This window comes from Alosa sapidissima, chromosome 14 (assembly GCF_018492685.1).
Source record: "Alosa sapidissima isolate fAloSap1 chromosome 14, fAloSap1.pri, whole genome shotgun sequence".
Classification (NCBI taxonomy): Eukaryota; Metazoa; Chordata; class Actinopteri; order Clupeiformes; family Clupeidae; genus Alosa; species Alosa sapidissima.
This window is the reverse complement of record NC_055970.1, coordinates 17,044,930-17,066,618: the sequence shown is the minus strand read 5'-3', so window position 1 is coordinate 17,066,618 and position 21,689 is coordinate 17,044,930. Positions and strand designations below refer to the sequence as shown.

General features: G+C 42.8%; 2 protein-coding genes across 2 annotated transcripts; both read left to right on the top strand.

Annotated features, from left to right (window-relative positions):
• The first annotated feature begins 76 nt into the window (after window positions 1-76).
• LOC121682483 (mucin-2-like) lies at window positions 77-9,448 on the top strand. The gene is made up of 3 exons (XM_042062641.1): window positions 77-4,344; window positions 4,888-8,659; window positions 9,358-9,448. Exons 1-3 carry the CDS (start codon window positions 285-287, stop codon window positions 9,446-9,448), a joined length of 7,923 nt encoding a protein of 2,640 aa, XP_041918575.1. The 5' UTR covers window positions 77-284.
• Window positions 8,680-20,732, top strand: LOC121681171 (mucin-2-like). Its single transcript, XM_042060750.1, has 18 exons — window positions 8,680-14,928; window positions 15,060-15,325; window positions 15,517-15,688; window positions 15,777-16,024; window positions 16,204-16,387; window positions 16,549-16,741; window positions 17,090-17,262; window positions 17,472-17,541; window positions 17,652-17,773; window positions 17,906-17,937; window positions 18,057-18,225; window positions 18,373-18,413; window positions 18,530-18,655; window positions 19,216-19,314; window positions 19,412-19,540; window positions 19,713-19,752; window positions 20,061-20,181; window positions 20,355-20,732. The coding sequence occupies exons 1-18, from the start codon at window positions 10,251-10,253 to the stop codon at window positions 20,557-20,559; spliced, it is 7,068 nt and encodes a 2,355-aa protein (XP_041916684.1). The 5' UTR covers window positions 8,680-10,250; the 3' UTR covers window positions 20,560-20,732.
• Window positions 20,733-21,689: the final 957 nt, after the last annotated feature.

The window sequence follows — 21,689 nt, the reverse complement described above, 5'->3', positions numbered from 1 at the left end:
TCATTAACAGCCTACCCTAATTTGCATCCAAAACTACAGTTGCGGAACAGACGACAACAACAGGTACACGATCAACATCAAGTGCAACTGCTGGGTCAAGTACACATACTTCAGGCCCTATTGTAACATCAAAACCTACAACTGTTACAACAACAACAGCCAAGCCAACCACAACAACTGTATTTGAGACAACAGAGGAAATCACATCAACAAGGCCACCAAAGGTTGAGACTACACTGCCAACAACTTCCTCAACAACTAGATCACCATCAACCTCCACAGAGATGACAACAGTTAAAACATCTCTTGAACCAGTGACAGCTACTTTACCTGTGATAACGCTGACAACAGAAGGGAGAGTAAGTCAAACTGCACAAGTTTCTACGACATTACATTCAACCTCCACTGAAACACCTGTCTCAAGCACAGAAACCTCAACTTCAGCTGTGATTACATCTGGTCCAACTACTGCAACCACCACAACAAAAGCACCTACAACAACAGCTCAAGCTGAAACTACAACAGAGGAATCTGCCACAACATCTACTAATCCACCAAGGGTTGAAACTACTGGGCCAACAACAGCATCTACAACGATTATTGTGGAAGAAACCACCACAACAGGTAAACTATCAACATCAAGCGCAACTGCTGGGCCAAGCACACAAACTTCAGGCCCTGTTGTAACATCAAATCCCACAGTTGTTACCACAACAACAGGCAAGCCAACGACAACAACTGTATTTGAGACAACAACAGAGGGAATTACATCAACTAGGCCACCAAAGGTTGAGACTACACTGCCAACAACTTCCTCAACAACACAGATTGTTGTTGACACAACAACAACTAGGTCGCCATCAACTTCTGCTGAAACACCTGTCTCAAGCACAGAAACCTCAACTTCCGCTGTGATTACATCTGGTCCAACTACTGCCACCACCACAACAAAAGCACCTACAAACACAGCTCAAGCTGAAACTACAACAGAGGAATCTGCCACAACATCTACTAATCCACCAAGGGTTGAAACTACTGGGCCAACAACAGCATCTACAACGATTATTGTGGAAGAAACCACCACAACAGGTAAACTATCAACATCAAGCGCAACTGCTGGGCCAAGCACACAAACTTCAGGCCCTGTTGTAACATCAAATCCCACAGTTGTTACCACAACAACAGGCAAGCCAACGACAACAACTGTATTTGAGACAACAACAGAGGGAATTACATCAACTAGGCCACCAAAGGTTGAGACTACACTGCCAACAACTTCCTCAACAACACAGATTGTTGTTGACACAACAACAACTAGGTCGCCATCAACTTCTGCTGAAACACCTGTCTCAAGCACAGAAACCTCAACTTCCGCTGTGATTACATCTGGTCCAACTACTGCCACCACCACAACAAAAGCACCTACAAACACAGCTCAAGCTGAAACTACAACAGAGGAATCTGCCACAACATCTACTAATCCACCAAGGGTTGAAACTACTGGGCCAACAACAGCATCTACAACGATTATTGTGGAAGAAACCACCACAACAGGTAAACTATCAACATCAAGCGCAACTGCTGGGCCAAGCACACAAACTTCAGGCCCTGTTGTAACATCAAATCCCACAGTTGTTACCACAACAACAGGCAAGCCAACGACAACAACTGTATTTGAGACAACAACAGAGGGAATTACATCAACTAGGCCACCAAAGGTTGAGACTACACTGCCAACAACTTCCTCAACAACACAGATTGTTGTTGACACAACAACAACTAGGTCGCCATCAACTTCTGCTGAAACACCTGTCTCAAGCACAGAAACCTCAACTTCCGCTGTGATTACATCTGGTCCAACTACTGCCACCACCACAACAAAAGCACCTACAAACACAGCTCAAGCTGAAACTACAACAGAGGAATCTGCCACAACATCTACTAATCCACCAAGGGTTGAAACTACTGGGCCAACAACAGCATCTACAACGATTATTGTGGAAGAAACCACCACAACAGGTAAACTATCAACATCAAGCGCAACTGCTGGGCCAAGCACACAAACTTCAGGCCCTGTTGTAACATCAAAACCCACAGTTGTTACCACAACAACAGGCAAGCCAACGACAACAACTGTATTTGAGACAACAACAGAGGGAATTACATCAACTAGGCCACCAAAGGTTGAGACTACACTGCCAACAACTTCCTCAACAACACAGATTGTTGTTGACACAACAACAACTAGGTCGCCATCAACTTCTGCTGAAACACCTGTCTCAAGCACAGAAACCTCAACTTCCGCTGTGATTACATCTGGTCCAACTACTGCCACCACCACAACAAAAGCACCTACAAACACAGCTCAAGCTGAAACTACAACAGCGGAATCTGCCACAACAACTACTAATCCACCAAGGGTTGAAACTACTGGGCCAACAACAGCATCTACAACGATTATTGTGGAAGAAACCACCACAACAGGTAAACTATCAACATCAAGCGCAACTGCTGGGCCAAGCACACAAACTTCAGGCCCTGTTGTAACATCAAATCCCACAGTTGTTACCACAACAACAGGCAAGCCAACGACAACAACTGTATTTGAGACAACAACAGAGGGAATTACATCAACTAGGCCACCAAAGGTTGAGACTACACTGCCAACAACTTCCTCAACAACACAGATTGTTGTTGACACAACAACAACTAGGTCGCCATCAACTTCTGCTGAAACACCTGTCTCAAGCACAGAAACCTCAACTTCCGCTGTGATTACATCTGGTCCAACTACTGCCACCACCACAACAAAAGCACCTACAAACACAGCTCAAGCTGAAACTACAACAGAGGAATCTGCCACAACATCTACTAATCCACCAAGGGTTGAAACTACTGGGCCAACAACAGCATCTACAACGATTATTGTGGAAGAAACCACCACAACAGGTAAACTATCAACATCAAGCGCAACTGCTGGGCCAAGCACACAAACTTCAGGCCCTGTTGTAACATCAAATCCCACAGTTGTTACCACAACAACAGGCAAGCCAACGACAACAACTGTATTTGAGACAACAACAGAGGGAATTACATCAACTAGGCCACCAAAGGTTGAGACTACACTGCCAACAACTTCCTCAACAACACAGATTGTTGTTGACACAACAACAACTAGGTCGCCATCAACTTCTGCTGAAACACCTGTCTCAAGCACAGAAACCTCAACTTCCGCTGTGATTACATCTGGTCCAACTACTGCCACCACCACAACAAAAGCACCTACAAACACAGCTCAAGCTGAAACTACAACAGAGGAATCTGCCACAACATCTACTAATCCACCAAGGGTTGAAACTACTGGGCCAACAACAGCATCTACAACGATTATTGTGGAAGAAACCACCACAACAGGTAAACTATCAACATCAAGCGCAACTGCTGGGCCAAGCACACAAACTTCAGGCCCTGTTGTAACATCAAAACCCACAGTTGTTACCACAACAACAGGCAAGCCAACGACAACAACTGTATTTGAGACAACAACAGAGGGAATTACATCAACTAGGCCACCAAAGGTTGAGACTACACTGCCAACAACTTCCTCAACAACACAGATTGTTGTTGACACAACAACAACTAGGTCGCCATCAACTTCTGCTGAAACACCTGTCTCAAGCACAGAAACCTCAACTTCCGCTGTGATTACATCTGGTCCAACTACTGCCACCACCACAACAAAAGCACCTACAAACACAGCTCAAGCTGAAACTACAACAGCGGAATCTGCCACAACAACTACTAATCCACCAAGGGTTGAAACTACTGGGCCAACAACAGCATCTACAACGATTATTGTGGAAGAAACCACCACAACAGGTAAACTATCAACATCAAGCGCAACAGCTGGGCCAAGCACACAAACTTCAGGCCCTGTTGTAACATCAAATCCCACAGTTGTTACCACAACAACAGGCAAGCCAACGACAACAACTGTATTTGAGACAACAACAGAGGGAATTACATCAACTAGGCCACCAAAGGTTGAGACTACACTTCCAACAACTTCCTCAACAACACAGATTGTTGTTGACACAACAACAACTAGGTCGCCATCAACTTCTACTGAAACACCTGTCTCAAGCACAGAAACCTCAACTTCCGCTGTGATTACATCTGGTCCAACTACTGCCACCACCACAACAAAAGCACCTACAAACACAGCTCAAGATGAAACTACAACAGAGGAATCTGCCACAACATCTACTAATCCACCAAGGGTTGAAACTACTGGGCCAACAACAGCATCTACAACGATTATTGTGGAAGAAACCACCACAACAGGTAAACTATCAACATCAAGCGCAACTGCTGGGCCAAGCACACAAACTTCAGGCCCCGTTGTAACATCAAAACCCACAGTTGTTACCACAACAACAGGCAAGCCAACGACAACAACTGTATTTGAGACAACAACAGAGGGAATTACATCAACTAGGCCACCAAAGGTTGAGACTACACTGCCAACAACTTCCTCAACAACACAGATTGTTGTTGACACAACAACAACTAGGTCGCCATCAACTTCTGCTGAAACACCTGTCTCAAGCACAGAAACCTCAACTTCCGCTGTGATTACATCTGGTCCAACTACTGCCACCACCACAACAAAAGCACCTACAAACACAGCTCAAGCTGAAACTACAACAGCGGAATCTGCCACAACATCTACTAATCCACCAAGGGTTGAAACTACTGGGCCAACAACAGCATCTACAACGATTATTGTGGAAGAAACCACCACAACAGGTAAACTATCAACATCAAGCGCAACAGCTGGGCCAAGCACACAAACTTCAGGCCCTGTTGTAACATCAAATCCCACAGTTGTTACCACAACAACAGGCAAGCCAACGACAACAACTGTATTTGAGACAACAACAGAGGGAATTACATCAACTAGGCCACCAAAGGTTGAGACTACACTTCCAACAACTTCCTCAACAACACAGATTGTTGTTGACACAACAACAACTAGGTCGCCATCAACTTCTACTGAAACACCTGTCTCAAGCACAGAAACCTCAACTTCCGCTGTGATTACATCTGGTCCAACTACTGCCACCACCACAACAAAAGCACCTACAACAACAGCTCAAGCTGAAACTACAACAGCGGAATCTGCCACAACATCTACTAATCCACCAAGGGTTGAAACTACTGGGCCAACAACAGCATCTACAACGATTATTGTGGAAGAAACCACCACAACAGGTAAACTATCAACATCAAGCGCAACTGCTGGGCCAAGCACACAAACTTCAGGCCCTGTTGTAACATCAAAACCCACAGTTGTTACCACAACAACAGGCAAGCCAACGACAACAACTGTATTTGAGACAACAACAGAGGGAATTACATCAACTAGGCCACCAAAGGTTGAGACTACACTGCCAACAACTTCCTCAACAACACAGATTGTTGTTGACACAACAACAACTAGGTCGCCATCAACTTCTGCTGAAACACCTGTCTCAAGCACAGAAACCTCAACTTCCGCTGTGATTACATCTGGTCCAACTACTGCCACCACCACAACAAAAGCACCTACAAACACAGCTCAAGCTGAAACTACAACAGAGGAATCTGCCACAACATCTACTAATCCACCAAGGGTTGAAACTACTGGGCCAACAACAGCATCTACAACGATTATTGTGGAAGAAACCACCACAACAGGTAAACTATCAACATCAAGCGCAACTGCTGGGCCAAGCACACAAACTTCAGGCCCTGTTGTAACATCAAAACCCACAGTTGTTACCACAACAACAGGCAAGCCAACGACAACAACTGTATTTGAGACAACAACAGAGGGAATTACATCAACTAGGCCACCAAAGGTTGAGACTACACTGCCAACAACTTCCTCAACAACACAGATTGTTGTTGACAGAACAACAACTAGGTCGCCATCAACTTCTGCTGAAACACCTGTCTTAAGCACAGAAACCTCAACTTCCGCTGTGATTACATCTGGTCCAACTACTGCCACCACCACAACAAAAGCACCTACAAACACAGCTCAAGCTGAAACTACAACAGAGGAATCTGCCACAACATCTACTAATCCACCAAGGGTTGAAACTACTGGGCCAACAACAGCATCTACAACGATTATTGTGGAAGAAACCACCACAACAGGTAAACTATCAACATCAAGCGCAACTGCTGGGCCAAGCACACAAACTTCAGGCCCTGTTGTAACATCAAAACCCACAGTTGTTACCACAACAACAGGCAAGCCAACGACAACAACTGTATTTGAGACAACAACAGAGGGAATTACATCAACTAGGCCACCAAAGGTTGAGACTACACTGCCAACAACTTCCTCAACAACACAGATTGTTGTAGACACAACAACAACTATGTCGCCACCAACTTCTACTGAAACACCTGTCTCAAGTACAGAAACCTCAACTTCTGCTGTGATTACATCTGGTCCAACTACTGCAACCACCACAACAAAAGCACCTACAACAACAGCTCACGCTGAAACTACAACAGAGGAATCTGCCACAACATCTACTAATCCACCAAGGGTTGAAACTACTGGGCCAACAACAGCATCTACAACGATTATTGTGGAAGAAACGACCACAACAGGTAAACTATCAACATCAAGCGCAACTGCTGGGCCAAGCACACAAACTTCAGGCCCTGTTGTAACATCAAAACCCACCGTTGTCACCACAACAACAGGCAAGTCAACGACAACAACTGTATTTGAGACAACAACAGAGGGAATTACATCAACTAGGCCACCAAAGGTTGAGACTACACTGCCAACAACTTCCTCAACAACTAGATCACCATCAACCTCCACAGAGATGACAACAGTTAAAACATCTCTTGAACCAGTGACAGCTACTTTACCTGTGATAACGCTGACAACAGAAGGGAGAGTAAGTCAAACTGGACAAGTTTCTACGACATTACATTCAACCTCCACTGAAAAACCTGTCTCAAGCACAGAAACCTCAACTTCATCTGTGATTACATCTGGTCCAACTACTGCAACCACCACAACAAAAGCACCTACAACAACAGCTCAAGCTGAAACTACAACAGAGGAATCTGTCACAACATCTACTAATCCACCAAGGGTTGAAACTACTGGGCCAACAACAGCATCTACAACGATTATTGTGGAAGAAACGACCACAACAGGTAAACTATCAACATCAAGCGCAACTGCTGGGCCAAGCACACAAACTTCAGGCCCCGTTGTAACATCAAAACCCACAGTTGTTACCACAACAACAGGCAAGCCAACGACAACAACTGTATTTGAGACAACAACAGAGGGAATTACATCAACTAGGCCACCAAAGGTTGAGACTACACTTCCAACAACTTCCTCAACAACACAGATTGTTGTTGACACAACAACAACTAGGTCGCCATCAACTTCTACTGAAACACCTGTCTCAAGCACAGAAACCTCAACTTCCGCTGTGATTACATCTGGTCCAACTACTGCCACCACCACAACAAAAGCACCTACAACAACAGCTCAAGCTGAAACTACAACAGCGGAATCTGCCACAACATCTACTAATCCACCAAGGGTTGAAACTACTGGGCCAACAACAGCATCTACAACGATTATTGTGGAAGAAACGACCACAACAGGTAAACTATCAACATCAAGCGCAACTGCTGGGCCAAGCACACAAACTTCAGGCCCTGTTGTAACATCAAAACCCACAGTTGTTACCACAACAACAGGCAAGCCAACAACAACAACTGTATTTGAGACAACAACAGAGGGAATTACATCAACTAGGCCACCAAAGGTTGAGACTACACTGCCAACAACTTCCTCAACAACACAGATTGTTGTTGACACAACAACAACTAGGTCGCCATCAACTTCTGCTGAAACACCTTTCTCAAGCACAGAAACCTCAACTTCCGCTGTGATTACATCTGGTCCAACTACTGCCACCACCACAACAAAAGCACCTACAAACACAGCTCAAGCTGAAACTACAACAGAGGAATCTGCCACAACATCTACTAATCCACCAAGGGTTGAAACTACTGGGCCAACAACAGCATCTACAACGATTATTGTGGAAGAAACCACCACAACAGGTAAACTATCAACATCAAGCGCAACTGCTGGGCCAAGCACACAAACTTCAGGCCCTGTTGTAACATCAAAACCCACAGTTGTTACCACAACAACAGGCAAGCCAACGACAACAACTGTATTTGAGACAACAACAGAGGGAATTACATCAACTAGGCCACCAAAGGTTGAGACTACACTGCCAACAACTTCCTCAACAACACAGATTGTTGTTGACACAACAACAACTAGGTCGCCATCAACTTCTGCTGAAACACCTGTCTCAAGCACAGAAACCTCAACTTCCGCTGTGATTACATCTGGTCCAACTACTGCCACCACCACAACAAAAGCACCTACAAACACAGCTCAAGCTGAAACTACAACAGCGGAATCTGCCACAACATCTACTAATCCACCAAGGGTTGAAACTACTGGGCCAACAACAGCATCTACAACGATTATTGTGGAAGAAACCACCACAACAGGTAAACTATCAACATCAAGCGCAACAGCTGGGCCAAGCACACAAACTTCAGGCCCTGTTGTAACATCAAATCCCACAGTTGTTACCACAACAACAGGCAAGCCAACGACAACAACTGTATTTGAGACAACAACAGAGGGAATTACATCAACTAGGCCACCAAAGGTTGAGACTACACTGCCAACAACTTCCTCAACAACACAGATTGTTGTTGACACAACAACAACTAGGTCGCCATCAACTTCTACTGAAACACCTGTCTCAAGCACAGAAACCTCAACTTCCGCTGTGATTACATCTGGTCCAACTACTGCCACCACCACAACAAAAGCACCTACAACAACAGCTCAAGCTGAAACTACAACAGCGGAATCTGCCACAACATCTACTAATCCACCAAGGGTTGAAACTACTGGGCCAACAACAGCATCTACAACGATTATTGTGGAAGAAACGACCACAACAGGTAAACTATCAACATCAAGCGCAACTGCTGGGCCAAGCACACAAACTTCAGGCCCTGTTGTAACATCAAAACCCACAGTTGTTACCACAACAACAGGCAAGCCAACGACAACAACTGTATTTGAGACAACAACAGAGGGAATTACATCAACTAGGCCACCAAAGGTTGAGACTACACTGCCAACAACTTCCTCAACAACACAGATTGTTGTTGACACAACAACAACTAGGTCACCATCAACTTCTACTGAAACACCTGTCTCAGGCACAGAAACCTCAACTTCCGCTGTGATTACATCTGGTCCAACTACTGCCACCACCACAACAAAAGCACCTACAACAACAGCTCAAGCTGAAACTACAACAGCGGAATCTGCCACAACATCTACTAATCCACCAAGGGTTGAAACTACTGGGCCAACAACAGCATCTACAACGATTATTGTGGAAGAAACGACCACAACAGGTAAACTATCAACATCAAGCGCAACTGCTGGGCCAAGCACACAAACTTCAGGCCCTGTTGTAACATCAAAACCCACAGTTGTTACCACAACAACAGGCAAGCCAACGACAACAACTGTATTTGAGACAACAACAGAGGGAATTACATCAACTAGGCCACCAAAGGTTGAGACTACACTGCCAACAACTTCCTCAACAACACAGATTGTTGTTGACACAACAACAACTAGGTCGCCATCAACTTCTGCTGAAACACCTGTCTTAAGCACAGAAACCTCAACTTCCGCTGTGATTACATCTGGTCCAACTACTGCCACCACCACAACAAAAGCACCTACAAACACAGCTCAAGCTGAAACTACAACAGAGGAATCTGCCACAACATCTACTAATCCACCAAGGGTTGAAACTACTGGGCCAACAACAGCATCTACAACGATTATTGTGGAAGAAACCACCACAACAGGTAAACTATCAACATCAAGCGCAACTGCTGGGCCAAGCACACAAACTTCAGGCCCTGTTGTAACATCAAAACCCACAGTTGTTACCACAACAACAGGCAAGCCAACGACAACAACTGTATTTGAGACAACAACAGAGGGAATTACATCAACTAGGCCACCAAAGGTTGAGACTACACTGCCAACAACTTCCTCAACAACACAGATTGTTGTAGACACAACAACAACTATGTCGCCACCAACTTCTACTGAAACACCTGTCTCAAGTACAGAAACCTCAACTTCTGCTGTGATTACATCTGGTCCAACTACTGCAACCACCACAACAAAAGCACCTACAACAACAGCTCACGCTGAAACTACAACAGAGGAATCTGCCACAACATCTACTAATCCACCAAGGGTTGAAACTACTGGGCCAACAACAGCATCTACAACGATTATTGTGGAAGAAACGACCACAACAGGTAAACTATCAACATCAAGCGCAACTGCTGGGCCAAGCACACAAACTTCAGGCCCTGTTGTAACATCAAAACCCACCGTTGTCACCACAACAACAGGCAAGCCAACGACAACAACTGTATTTGAGACAACAACAGAGGGAATTACATCAACTAGGCCACCAAAGGTTGAGACTACACTGCCAACAACTTCCTCAACAACTAGATCACCATCAACCTCCACAGAGATGACAACAGTTAAAACATCTCTTGAACCAGTGACAGCTACTTTACCTGTGATAACGCTGACAACAGAAGGGAGAGTAAGTCAAACTGCACAAGTTTCTACGACATTACATTCAACCTCCACTGAAACACCTGTCTCAAGCACAGAAACCTCAACTTCAGCTGTGATTACATCTGGTCCAACTACTGCAACCACCACAACAAAAGCACCTACAACAACAGCTCAAGCTGAAACTACAACAGAGGAATCTGCCAAAACATCTACTAATCCACCAAGGGTTGAAACTACTGGGCCAACAACAGCATCTACAACGATTATTGTGGAAGAAACGACCACAACAGGTAAACTATCAACATCAAGCGCAACTGCTGGGCCAAGCACACAAACTTCAGGCCCCGTTGTAACATCAAAACCCACAGTTGTTACCACAACAACAGGCAAGCCAACAACAACAACTGTATTTGAGACAACAACAGAGGGAATTACATCAACTAGGCCACCAAAGGTTGAGACTACACTGCCAACAACTTCCTCAACAACACAGATTGTTGTAGACACAACAACAACTAGGTCGCCATCAACTTCTACTGAAACACCTGTCTTAAGCACAGAAACCTCAACTTCCGCTGTGATTACATCTGGTCCAACTACTGCCACCACCACAACAAAAGCACCTACAAACACAGCTCAAGCTGAAACTACAACAGAGGAACCTGCCACAACATCTACTAATCCACCAAGGGTTGAAACTACTGGGCCAACAACAGCATCTACAACGATTATTGTGGAAGAAACCACCACAACAGGTAAACTATCTACATCAAGCGCAACTGCTGGGCCAAGTACACAAACTTCAGGCCCTGTTGTAACATCAAAACCCACAGTTGTTACTACAACAACAGTCAAGCCAATCACAACAACTGTATTTGAGACAACAACAGAGGGAATTACATCAACTAGGCCACCAAAGGTTGAGACTACACTACCAACAACTTCCTCAACAACACAGATTGTTGTAGACACAACAACAACTAGGTCGCCATCAACTTCTGCTGAAACACCTGTCTTAAGCACAGAAACCTCAACTTCCGCTGTGATTACATCTGGTCCAACTACTGCCACCACCACAACAAAAGCACCTACAAACACAGCTCAAGCTGAAACTACAACAGAGGAATCTGCCACAACATCTACTAATCCACCAAGGGTTGAAACTACTGGGCCAACAACAGCATCTACAACGATTATTGTGGAAGAAACCACCACAACAGGTAAACTATCAACATCAAGCGCAACGGCTGGGCCAAGCACACAAACTTCAGGCCCTGTTGTAACATCAAATCCCACAGTTGTTACCACAACAACAGGCAAGCCAACGACAACAACTGTATTTGAGACAACAACAGAGGGAATTACATCAACTAGGCCACCAAAGGTTGAGACTACACTGCCAACAACTTCCTCAACAACACAGATTGTTGTAGACACAACAACAACTATGTCGCCACCAACTTCTACTGAAACACCTGTCTCAAGTACAGAAACCTCAACTTCTGCTGTGATTACATCTGGTCCAACTACTGCAACCACCACAACAAAAGCACCTACAACAACAGCTCACGCTGAAACTACAACAGAGGAATCTGCCACAACATCTACTAATCCACCAAGGGTTGAAACTACTGGGCCAACAACAGCATCTACAACGATTATTGTGGAAGAAACGACCACAACAGGTAAACTATCAACATCAAGCGCAACTGCTGGGCCAAGCACACAAACTTCAGGCCCTGTTGTAACATCAAAACCCACCGTTGTCACCACAACAACAGGCAAGCCAACGACAACAACTGTATTTGAGACAACAACAGAGGGAATTACATCAACTAGGCCACCAAAGGTTGAGACTACACTGCCAACAACTTCCTCAACAACTAGATCACCATCAACCTCCACAGAGATGACAACAGTTAAAACATCTCTTGAACCAGTGACAGCTACTTTACCTGTGATAACGCTGACAACAGAAGGGAGAGTAAGTCAAACTGCACAAGTTTCTACGACATTACATTCAACCTCCACTGAAACACCTGTCTCAAGCACAGAAACCTCAACTTCAGCTGTGATTACATCTGGTCCAACTACTGCAACCACCACAACAAAAGCACCTACAACAACAGCTCAAGCTGAAACTACAACAGAGGAATCTGCCACAACATCTACTAATCCACCAAGGGTTGAAACTACTGGGCCAACAACAGCATCTACAACGATTATTGTGGAAGAAACCACCACAACAGGTAAACTATCAACATCAAGCGCAACTGCTGGGCCAAGCACACAAACTTCAGGCCCTGTTGTAACATCAAATCCCACAGTTGTTACCACAACAACAGGCAAGCCAACGACAACAACTGTATTTGAGACAACAACAGAGGGAATTACATCAACTAGGCCACCAAAGGTTGAGACTACACTGCCAACAACTTCCTCAACAACACAGATTGTTGTAGACACAACAACAACTAGGTCGCCATCAACTTCTACTGAAACACGTGTCTCAAGCACAGAAACCTCAACTTCAGCTGTGATTACATCTGGTCCAACTACTGCAACCACCACAACAAAAGCACCTACAACAACAGCTCACGCTGAAACTACAACAGAGGAATCTGGCACAACATCTACTAATCCACCAAGGGTTGAGACTACTGGGCCAACAACAGCATCTACAACGATTATTGTGGAAGAAACGACCACAACAGGTAAACTATCTACATCAAGCGCAACTGCTGGGCCAAGTACACAAACTTCAGGCCCTGTTGTAACATCAAAACCCACAGTTGTTACTACAACAACAGGCAAGCCAACGACAACAACTGTATTTGAGACTACAACAGAGGTAATTACATCAACTAGGCCACCAAAGGTTGAGACTACACTGCCAACAACTTCCTCAACAACACAGATTGTTGTAGACACAACAACAACTAGGTCGCCATCAACTTCTACTGAAACACGTGTCTCAAGCACAGAAACCTCAACTTCAGCTGTGATTACATCTGGTCCAACTACTGCAACCACCACAACAAAAGCACCTACAACAACAGCTCACGCTGAAACTACAACAGAGGAATCTGGCACAACATCTACTAATCCACCAAGGGTTGAGACTACTGGGCCAACAACAGCATCTACAACGATTATTGTGGAAGAAACGACCACAACAGGTAAACTATCAACATCAAGCGCAACTGCTGGGCCAAGCACACAAACTTCAGGCCCTGTTGTAACATCTAAACCCACAGTTGTTACCACAACAACAGGCAAGCCAACGACAACAACTGTATTTGAGACAACAACAGAGGGAATTACATCAACTAGGCCACCAAAGGTTGAGACTACACTGCCAACAACTTCCTCAACAACACAGATTGTTGTAGACACAACAACAACTAGATCACCATCAACTTCTACTGAAACACCGGTTCAAAGCACAGAAACCTCAACTTCAGTTGTGATTACATCTGGTCCAACTACTGCCACCACCACAACAAAAGCACCTACAACCACAGTTCAAGCTGACACTACAACAGAGAAATCTTCCACATCTACTAAACCACCAAGGGTTGAAACCACTGAGCCAACAACGGCATCTACAACAACAATTGTGGAAACAACAACGACAACATTTAATCCTGTGACGGGTGCAACAACAAAACCCTCCAGTGCGTCACATGGAGTTGTTACCTCAACACCTTCTATACAGACTACAACAGAATTTACCACAGTTAAAACATCCCTTGAGCCAGTCACAGCTACTTTACCTGTGATAACACTGACAACACCAAAGGTAACAGGGGAGTCTACAACCATTTTCAGCACAGCATATACAACATTGATTGGTCCCATTACAAAGACTCTCGCTAACATTACTGGCACAACACCACAAACAACAACAGAGACAATTAAAGAGACAACTACAACCTCGGAACCACTGACAACAACACCCACTACTGTAACCACAACAACTACTAAACCACCAAGAGTTGAGACAACTTTGGGGACAACAACAACAGGTTTCACAACAGTCTCAACAACTTTGGAGACATCTATTGCTCCACTGACTCAAACACTGCCACACATCACCGGAACATTACCTCCAACAACATCGGGACCTTGTTCCTGCATAGTAAATGGAACCAGTTATCTTCCAGGTAATTATAAAAAATATTTGAGAATATTTATATTAAAAATGTGAAATTATTTTAAATTATTTAATAATTGAAATAAGTTCGTGAAAACACATCAGGTGTATCATTTGTCTATTTGTTTTACCTTTATGAAGGGTCCAGTGTGTACAATGTGACTGATGGAATGGGATGGTGCTACATAGCTTACTGCAATGGAACATGTAATGTGGTAAAGGAGTCAAAACCTTGTGGCTCTACTCCATCTCCCACCACTATTTCATCCACCACTGTTGTAAGGACCACAGTAAGCCCAACAACAACTGTTTACACAACATATTCCTCCTCAATATCTGCTTCAACAACCACTCCTGCAACCACCACGTTTGAGCCAGATTGCAACACACTTGTGCCACCAAGAAAGGTGAGAAATAAAAAGGCTGAATGTATTAGACATTTCTATTGTCTCAGTTAAAATGATCAGATTATAGATTTAACATGAGTATAACATTAGTATATCATGTGGATATCAAATTTCATTTTTATTTTAATTTAAACATACTATTAAAATATATCTAATAATAATAATATTTCCCCCCTTAAATGTGACAACAGAACGGTGAATCTTGGCAGATGAATAGTTGCACAAATGCAACATGTGAAAATGGAAAGGTTGTGTATACATCAGTTCAGTGCAAACCAATTGTAAAACCAAACTGCGAAAATGGCAGAAATCCTGTGGAAATATTTGAGGAAAACGGATGCTGCTCCACATATGAATGCGAATGTAGGTTTTGAATAATTTACACAGCAATAGCTATATGAATAACTGCTTATACAATATCCATGATGTTCAATATCTTTCTTTATCACAGGCTCTTGTAATGGATGGGGAGGCTCTCACTATGTGACATTTGACGGGCAAGACTACGATATTCGGGAAAATTGTTCTTATGTTTTGGTCCAAGAAATCACACCTAACTACAACAACTTCAAGGTCGTCATAGACTACCATGACTGTGGCAGTGGCAGCTCATTTTGTCCACAATCCTTGACAATATATTACAAATCTTATGAGGTTGTCCTTACACAGACGTTAACTGCAAATGGAGTCCTCAATATGGTAATTACTTTACAGAGTTGTATTAATTCCTCCCTGTTGATTCACTACATAATGTAAACTTTTATGATGGTATTTTATCTTAATATGAAATCTGTTCAAGACTTCTTTGAAGGCCATACCTCTAATCAACAATACAATACTTCTGTTGGATTTACTTTGTATCTTTAAACTATGCACAGGTTATTGTTAACCAAAAGCGTGTCTACCCCGCTTTCAAAAATGGAGATTTCATCATCACAAGCACAGGCTTGGAGACTATGCTAGCAATCCCATTGATTGAGGCTCAGGTGACCTACACCGGATCCTCCTTTGGCATAGACCTGCCCTTCTCTCTTTTCAAAAACAATACCGAGGGACAGTGTGGTGAGTATATAGTTAAATAATTATCTTTGATGAAATGGAATGGACTGCAGTGGTATATGTGTATTTTAGACACCTACTGAATACAAACCAACAGCTTTGGCTTTATGTAGGCTACTCTGCATGACTCATGCTTAGAAGTCTGTATCTGTATTGCTTTCTAGGTACCTGTGATAACTCAAAAGAGAATGATTGCCGTTCACCTGATGGCCAAGTTACAGCTTGCTCTGTGACAGCTCACTCCTGGCTAGTCCCCGGTGAGACTTGCGAAATAACCCCAACCCCTATCCCAACATTACCACCTAAGACCACTGCTCCAGTTTGCAAGCCCTCCATCTGTGAGATCATAAACAGTGTGTAAGTACCAGCTTTGAATCAAAAAGCAGTTAAACGAGAAGGAGAAACTATTACAGTTTAAGGCTATTGATGAGGGAATAAGCTTTTGATTACAGAAACATGTTTTTCCTCAAACTATGGTATGTTTAGTTAACACCAGATTACATTGAATTTATTTAAATGTTATAATATAGACCTGTTGAATTTGTTTGTATGTTTCCATCATCTCTATTTCCATGTGCACGCAGAGATTTTATTCCAAAACTGTGACATTTTCACTGTGTCCATGGAGCTGAGACAACATGGTAATTGTTCAATGAGTGTATATCCTAGAGTCTCCATTCACACACAATGTCTTTGCTGTATTAGAATATTTGAGGCATGCCGGAAGGTGGTTCCTTCAGGGGCGTATGTGGAAGGCTGCAAATCTGATGTGTGTACCAAAACAACATCTGGCTGTGCCAGTCTACAGGGATATGCCTCTGCTTGTGCCCAAGCTGGAGTGTGTGTGGACTGGAGAGACTCTACCAATGGCGAGTGTGGTAAGGGCACATATATTTTCTAGCAGTTTCTAATTTGTTTATTCAAATCATGTAGACAGTATTAAGTCTAATTTATTTACTTAGTTGGCATGTGGACAATTTGAGCAATACTCTTATATCACATTGATATGGACAGTATTTCTTTAGAGGAAGTTGTGGTCTTGAATTACCGGTAAACAACCTGGAATGTGTTTTGTGCTTTGTTGTAGCATATAAATGCCCAGCAACAAAGGTGTACACGGCTTGCGGCCCATCTGTGGAGCCAACCTGCAACTCCAAGTAAAGAGACTTCTTTTTGAGTTTTCAGCTATTTTGCACCATTACACATGTACTCCAGTTTTGCTTTTGAAATACAGTGAATGTAACATATGCATTATTTTACCCCTCAGCTACAACATCAAGTACATGGACCTCATAAGCAGTAACAGTACTGACATGAAGGAGGGTTGCTCCTGTCCAGTAGGGACAACGCTGTTCAGCACTTACTCTGATGTCTGTGTCACCTCTTGTGGTAAGTCTTAAATATGAGTGTATACATTATAAAGAGGATTAACCTGAAAACAATTAATATTATGAGATTAACAACTTGCAATCTAATTCTAAGTACCTGTAACTCTAATCAATTTATGTATTCTTCCTAAAGAATGTACCGGCCCTGATGGCAACCCTAAAAAGGTAAGATGAGTTTTTTTTTTTCAAGACTGAACCAGAAACCTTTTCCAAGTAAATGTACTGAATAAAAACACTGGCTTGTAATAGTCACAGTAATTAAAGCACATTTTAATTGTTTGTAGGTAAACGAGACTTGGCAGACTGACTGCAAACAATGCACATGTGAGCCTGACACACTGAGCGTCCAATGTGAGCCAGTCTCATGTCCTCCGCCAATCACTGTCACTTGTGACCAGCCTGGGTATGAAATTGTCAACAAGACTGATGGCTGCTGCCAAAGCCAAACGTGTGGTGAGTGCTTACAACTTTAAGGCTATGGTGTCAAAAGCAAGTTCATTACTGGATGCCTGACAAAACAAAAAATGTGCCCAAAGAGAAACATATCTATGATAGTAGATAGCACTGTAAGCAGTCTATTGCCTTTGTTTCCACGTGCAGTGCCCAAAGCTGTCTGTGTACGCGACAACAAAGAGTACCAGGTAAGAATGAGGAGGCAGTTGTCTGTACAGCTTGACCATGAATACATTGATATAGTATGTGTGTGCCATCTGGTAACGTCGTTTTGATTGCGCTCTTCTGTCCACTCAATTCATAGCCTGGTGCAGCTGTTCCCACCAACAATTCCTGTGAGTCCTGTACCTGTGGCTCAACAGTGGACCCCAACACTCAGCTCCATGCCGTCAAATGTTATCCTCTTCTCTGCTTTGTAAACTGTCCGGAGGTTTGTACAACTATTAGACATTTAATGATGTAATAATGGCGTTTACAAACGGAAGTTCGGGAAGAGTGTGACGGAACTTCTTCAATCAGTCAGGTTACTTATTCGCAGTCTACTTGCCGAAGTTGCAGCATCGGCGTTACTCCGCTCGCAACCTACCACCTCCCCTTAAGCCTCCCGTCTTCCATAGTTAAAGAATAAAGGGGTGTATGGCGGAATCCTGCCCGACTCCTGCCTGCGCAGTCGACTCCGGCACGATTCCGCAAAGCACTTCAGGACCCTGGCCAGAGACTTCGCCAAACATGCACTTCTATTATGCTTTTATAATGTCTAATTCCAGAATGTGAACTAGTGAAATTAAGATTGTTAAGATTATTATTTTAGATAACAGTTATTCAGTGGCATTGTCAACTGTTATGTATAAGTTGCCTTTAGGGGGTGTCATTACCCATAAAAACCCGATAAAGCTCATGATGAGTGATGAGTAATGACCGGATATTACCTGTATTTTGAGATTCCTTTAAAGATGAGCTAAGTGAATATCATTTTCTTTTTTTTTTCAGACCCATGTATACCAGCCAGTTCCCGGAGAGTGTTGTGGCACATGCGTACCAAGCAGCTGTGTGGTTAAACTCCCAGATAACACTACACACAGCATCCCAGTATGAACCTTGACCTTTCATTCATATTGACACCTCAAAGAAACTACTGGACTGAATCCTTTTTATAAATGTAAACATATTATTTCCATTATAACAGGTTAACGAGACATGGTCGCCTACTTATGACAAATGTATAACCTACAAATGCGAAAATCATGATGGATCACTTGAGGCTGTGAAATCCACCAAGGTGTGCCCTTCGTTCAACCCAGACAACTGTGTCCCAGTAAGTATCTACCTCATAGTCCCCTCCTGTGACCAATAGAGGTATTGCAATTCTGCAAGAACTTAGCAGATGCAATTCTCATCTACTGTTAATGTCTCTAAAGTCACACCACAATGAACAACATGAAATATCATCATTTAGATTGTGAAATAAACATTGTGTTTCGTAACAGGGAACAGAGACAACAGATGCAGATGGCTGCTGCAAGACCTGTAAGTGCTGCCATTAGATGTTCAATGTATTCATTTGATGTATTAGTGTATACATTTTAACAGGCCAGTGATAAAAATGCATTGATATTTACATGAGATGGTACTATCAGGCCCCAATGACAAATTATAGAGTTTAACTTTTGTCACTTTGGACAAAGCATCAGCTAAATTAATGAATGTAAATAAATGTGATAAATGTAATATATGTTAATTACCAATACTGTTTACATGTGCTGTGATTGGAAAATATCTCTATCTTTATCAAGTAGCTTCTATATGAAACCCTCTTACCTTTTAATTTCCCACAGGTACCCTGCGCAGTACCTGTAATGTTCAGACGAACAGCACCAAACTGACCTACCTTGGCTGTACCACCTCAGAGAACGTAGAGCTCACCTCCTGTGCAGGCTCCTGTGGAACATCATCCATGTTAGTATCATAAGTCAGAACTCTCTAGAATCAGAAAAAAGTATTGTATGCGTGTGCTGATCAATCAACTTTATCAATAAGCGATGTGAAATTACTTCAATATTTTGTATGAAGTTACTGGTCACATTCTAAACCACATCCACCTTTATGTGTGTACGTTCATCTCTTCATAGATACTCGGCGCAGGCCAACGGACTGGTGCATTCTTGCTCTTGTTGTCAGGAGGAGACTACGCAGAAGAAAGTTGTGGAGCTGATCTGCCCTGATGGCAAAAGAGTTCTATACTCCTACATCTACATTGAGTCGTGTGCTTGCAATGCCACAGACTGTGGTGGAAAATCCACTTCCTCCTCAAAACTGCGTAGAAGGAGAAGATGAAATCCTTCTAGTGCATTACAAATGTGATGTGCAGCCGGTTTTAAAGGAAATGTTTTAAAGTGTTACTACGAGGTAGTATAAGTGTTTATTTTGTCTTATCTATTTTAGCCCCTGAAGCATCATGTTTCTATATGAAGTACCCTCTACGTTTGTCTCTTGCCTTTTCTTTATCAATAAACTTATTGCAACTCAAAAGCAATTTTGTGTGTGACACTTAATTCTAAGAGTAATATCTATCTAAATACTTCAGTCCTTAACTTGGCATTGATTAAAAAAAGAAAAGAAAACTGTTGACTGCAACTGATGCACAGAGACAACAGAGACATTATTGTGGTCAAACAAGAAATGTTTACAGACTGATATTTTGGGTATGGTAGTTGCGAATGGCTTGAATGTAACCTTACATTGGGGAAAAAGATCAATCTGTTGTGTGCATCCTACTAATTTAGACAGGCTTTGACAAAAGCAAAATTAACCTATACTCTCCCCTACATGCATTGTCATTGGTGCTATTTTTGTTAGGCCCTCAACAATAATTGGGACCCCTGGAATAGCTGAGTAGAAAAGGTTGCAAAAAAACATGTTTTGGTGAATTATCTTAGACTAGGGTGACTAGAGGCCCCGGTTTGGAGTTGTAATCATACTAGGATAAAAGAAAGAGAAATCCAGCTTTGAAAGGAAGCAAGTTTATTCGGGGAAAAAAGATAGTTAAACATATTTTTTATTTAATATACTTAGGCTATCAGCAACCCTGTATTAAATAGGCTACAGCTATTCTGTCCTTGTCCTTGAAGTGGCTTCACAGCTCGACAGATATAGCTTAACAGGTCTGAATACTGAAGAAAAGTCGGAACCAAAAATGTACAGTTCTTGGCAGTTCTTGGAAACACAATACAAATGTATCTTAGGAGACATTATTAGAAAATAAAGAGCAATTAACAAGTAGTTACTGTTAACTGAAATGGTAAATACAGCCCATTAAAACAAAGTATTATTGTGGTAAATACATTGCCTGAGACATTTCACTTTTAACTGCCTTAAGCTAACAAAATATTTTCTACTTACAAATGATGGTTTCCTGGGCATTCAGAAAGGATAGCAAAATGAAAGGAATCATCTGTAGCCAATTC